The 3,748-nt window shown below is 52.8% G+C and overlaps 2 protein-coding genes across 2 annotated transcripts; one reads left to right on the top strand and one right to left on the bottom strand.

Annotated features, from left to right (window-relative positions):
- Positions 1–380: 380 nt before the first annotated feature.
- LOC308305494 (large ribosomal subunit protein mL54-like) lies at positions 381–815 on the bottom strand (the record flags this gene model as incomplete). Its single annotated transcript, XM_080750290.1, has 1 exon — positions 381–815. One exon carries the CDS (start codon positions 813–815, stop codon positions 381–383), a length of 435 nt encoding a protein of 144 aa, XP_080606416.1.
- A 309-nt stretch (positions 816–1,124) lies between these two features.
- On the top strand, positions 1,125–2,465 carry LOC308305688 (dihydrolipoyllysine-residue succinyltransferase component of 2-oxoglutarate dehydrogenase complex, mitochondrial-like; the record flags this gene model as incomplete). The annotated part of the gene is made up of 1 exon (XM_080750529.1): positions 1,125–2,465. The coding sequence occupies one exon, from the start codon at positions 1,125–1,127 to the stop codon at positions 2,463–2,465; it is 1,341 nt and encodes a 446-aa protein (XP_080606655.1).
- Between the last annotated feature and the right edge of the window lie 1,283 nt (positions 2,466–3,748).

Raw genomic sequence — 3,748 nt, 5'->3', positions numbered from 1 at the left:
CGTGTTGCTTTTTAATTGTTGTAATTGATTCCAACTCTGAAATAACTGCACTTATTGGTTGTTTTATGGTTAGAGCGTTAACTGTTACACTTTTTGCATCGCGAGGGCAGCCATTGTTGTTTTGAAAATGCTGCAGCTTGCAGCATGCATCTACGTCACCGTCTACACATGGACCAATCAGGGAAATCTTTTCACTTGTTGTCAGGAAGACTACGTTTGTTGTGCGGAAGCATAGTGCGGAAGCAGTCACTGATTGGCCCAAATCACAGAATAATCGGTATACTCGCTGCCAATCAACGGAAGTCCAGACGTTATACTGTGGAAGGAATGAACACAGATAACGTCGGGCCCCGCCAGGCTATAGTTTGAGCACCACCGCCCTAGATCTCGGTTCCTTTATGTAGTCTGTTGAATCGCCACATGTTCTCCTTCCTCAGAACCTTCCGGTACGTCCTGTCGTCTTCCTCCAGCTCTTCCTGCCTCTTCGGGGGTCCCAGGACCACCTGGAAGAGCCACGGCGGGTATTCCCCTGGGGGCTTCAACTGGGGGTCTTCTCCCAGCTTGAAGATGTTTACTCCCACGGCGTAGGAGGCCAGCCTCCTGGGATCTGTGCAAACCTCCGGGCCTTCCCTCTCTTCCTTGTCCGCCACCGCGCCCTTCCCCTTCTCACCTCTGGATGCGGCTTTCGCCGTCGCGTGTCCACGTGCCGCAGGGAACCCGTGTAAAACGCTGTTCCCGAGAAACCCCGTCGTCGAGTCGGTTGCGAGGCATTTTGCTCGCGCGGCCGTCTGAAATAAACGTCCGCACCCTGACATGAGCATTCAGCGTAGAGTTAGAAGTAAACAGACTAAGCACCAGCTCTGCGTCCTAAATGATAAAGATAGATCATGTGCAACTGGTGCAGCCGCCTGTTGCCATGGATACTGATGTTCTATGACGTCAGAGTACCTGGAAGGGCAGTCATGACATCACTATGATGACGTATTGATGAAACACCGACGAGTGTTTCAACCAATCAGCTTTGGGAGATTGCCCATATTAAGGCTTACAAGAGACACGCAGTTACGCAGAGCACTTTTCTCACAATACTTGGTCGCTGCCGCAGGCCGACAGCAACAGCAGTCATGTTATCACCTTTACGATGTCTTTATCGTACCTCCCTGTCAGCAGCTCGTCAGGGACATCATGTTCTGGCTCGACGGAGTGCGTCAAGTCTCTCTGCCTTCAACTGGGCGGTTGACAGGACCACAAAGTTACGTCCACTCCTGTCGTCGGCTAATAGGTCACGCCCACCCCTGTCTTCGGCTGATGTCTTCCCCGCCAGATATTTCAAAACATCAGCTGTTCTCAGGAGTGAAGTGATCACCGTCAAAGCCCCGGCGTTTCCCGAGTCCATCACGGAGGGCGACGTGAAGTGGCAGAAATCTGTGGGCGATTGGTTGGCCGAAGACGAGGTGGTGTGTGAAATCGAGACGGCCAAGACCACGATGCAAGTGGTCTCTCCTGCAGACGGTGTCCTGGAGGAGCTCTTTGTGGCCGATGGAGCGAGGGTGGAGGCCGGGATGCCCCTCTTCAAACTCCGGAGAGGAGCGGCGAGAGCAGCCACGCGACCTGCCCCGGATACTCCAGCCACCGAAGCCCCAGGCCTTCCTTCCCCTCCCACTCCCGTCCCTGCTGCCGTGCCGGTGCCGGCAGCAAGACCTGCCCGAGCCGAGCCTGCTCCCGCCGTCGTCAAGCCCAGTGCTGCGCCGGCTGGAGCCAGAACGGAGAGCAGGGTGAAGATGACCCGCATGAGGCTGAGAGTCGCCCAGAGGCTCAAGGAGGCCCAGAACACCTGCGCCATGCTGACCACCTTCAACGAGGTGGACGTGAGCAACGTCCAGGAGATGAGGAGCGTCCACAAGGACGCCTTCCTGAAGAAACACGGCGTCAAGCTGGGCTTCATGTCGGTGTTCGTGAAGGCCGCGGCGCACGCCCTGCGCGACCAGCCGGTCCTCAACGCCGCCATCGACGACACGACCAAAGAGATCGTGTACAGAGACTACGTAGACGTCAGCGTGGCCGTGGCGACGCCGAAGGGTCTCGTGGTGCCCGTGATCCGCCACGTGGAGACCATGAACCTGGCCGACATCGAGAGGACCCTCAGCGACCTGGGGGAAAAGGCCCGCCGGAACGAGCTGGCCGTCGAGGACATGGACGGCGGGACGTTCACCGTCAGCAACGGCGGGGTTTTCGGGTCCCTGTTCTCCACGCCCATCATCAACCCGCCGCAGTCGGCCATCCTGGGCATGCACGGCGTCTTCGACCGGCCCGTGGCCGTCCGCGGCAAGGTGGAGGTCCGTCCCATGATGTACGTGGCGCTGACCTACGACCACCGACTCGTCGACGGCAGAGAAGCCGTTACGTTCCTGCGCAAGATCAAAGCCGTGGTGGAAGACCCGCTTTTGCTGCTTCTGGACATGTGACGTCCCTGTCAATAAAACTGTTCTGTTCAAAATGTGATTATCACTTATCAATGTTTATCGATTAGCAAGGTCCATTATTTGTTCAATATTTGAGCAACAGACGTAGAATATTAATATCGTTGGATAGGATTTTGTCCACAATTCCATGCTGAATGGAATTGAGAGCGTAAAATGAAACCAAATGCACCCTTGCGGGTCCATTGTGGCTTTCAAGAGTTAAAGATCTATAAGGGTCCATGTGGTTATTCTCCATCGTTTAGCTTGGGGACCACCTCGAATCCCCTCAAGGACCACTTCTGGTCCCCGGACCACTGGTAGAAAACCACCGCATTAAGTCATGGGGTTTGTTTGATTGTCTCTGCAGCAGATTTGAACCAGAAAAAAACATGGTCGTGCTTGCATAACGTCTTCAGACTAGGATTTTAATCTAGGATGACAGACACAGACATACGACATGTGACATCACTAGACAAACATGATGCTACGTACACACATTTTGCTTTGGCAAAACGCTGAGGAAAAAGGCTACAGACACACGCACAGCCACGTATAGGAGCGGTCTACCACCGCTCAAAAACACCTAGTGTTCAGTGTGCAGTGCTATTTATGAATTAATTTCATTATGCGTGCCGCAAAGCTGCGTACAACAAACTTTGAGTGCTTTGTGCCAAGATGTAGGCCAGATGTAGGCCACGCTTCGCGTCTCGGACAAAGCCACATGTTGGACCTTAGCTCCTTCCAGGAGCACCACACAAAAAAGACGGCTACAAAATACATGGATGTCCGTCTGTATTATGACATCATATTGATCACGCACCAACTTGGCAGAGTTCAGTGATCTCCAAATATGGGCAAGTGAAACACTTGCCAATCAAGAGATTTGGGAGATCTCCATGTATGGCATAATGTGTTTCAAGCAATCATCTTGGTGAGACTTCAGGCATCTTCATATATGGATATATAGACATAAAAGGGAAACACACTTACTCTTGCCCTCAATGTATAGACACGATTATCGCATTGCACTGTAAGAGCTTGTTTTGAAATTACATCACAGCACCTTGCTACAAATTGAATCACGTAAACACAGAGACGATGATGCAGAAGGTTCCACGACGACTTTCGGCCGACGCCATTGTTAGACACCATCGTGTTTAACTGACTCCCCCCCTACTGCCCCCTGCTTGTAAACCTCCATAACCTTGATAACGCCAAGGCTTCGAAAAAATTCCCCTTTCCGCTCGGCTATGTCAGGTGGATCTCCAGAAACAGACCTGTATGGC

The sequence above is a fragment of the Nannobrachium achirus genome (assembly GCF_963921795.1).
Source record: "Nannobrachium achirus genome assembly, chromosome: 20".
NCBI classification, from domain to species: Eukaryota; Metazoa; Chordata; class Actinopteri; order Myctophiformes; family Myctophidae; genus Nannobrachium; species Nannobrachium achirus.
Note: the sequence above shows the minus strand (reverse complement) of the source record. Positions and strands in the feature narration are given on the sequence as shown.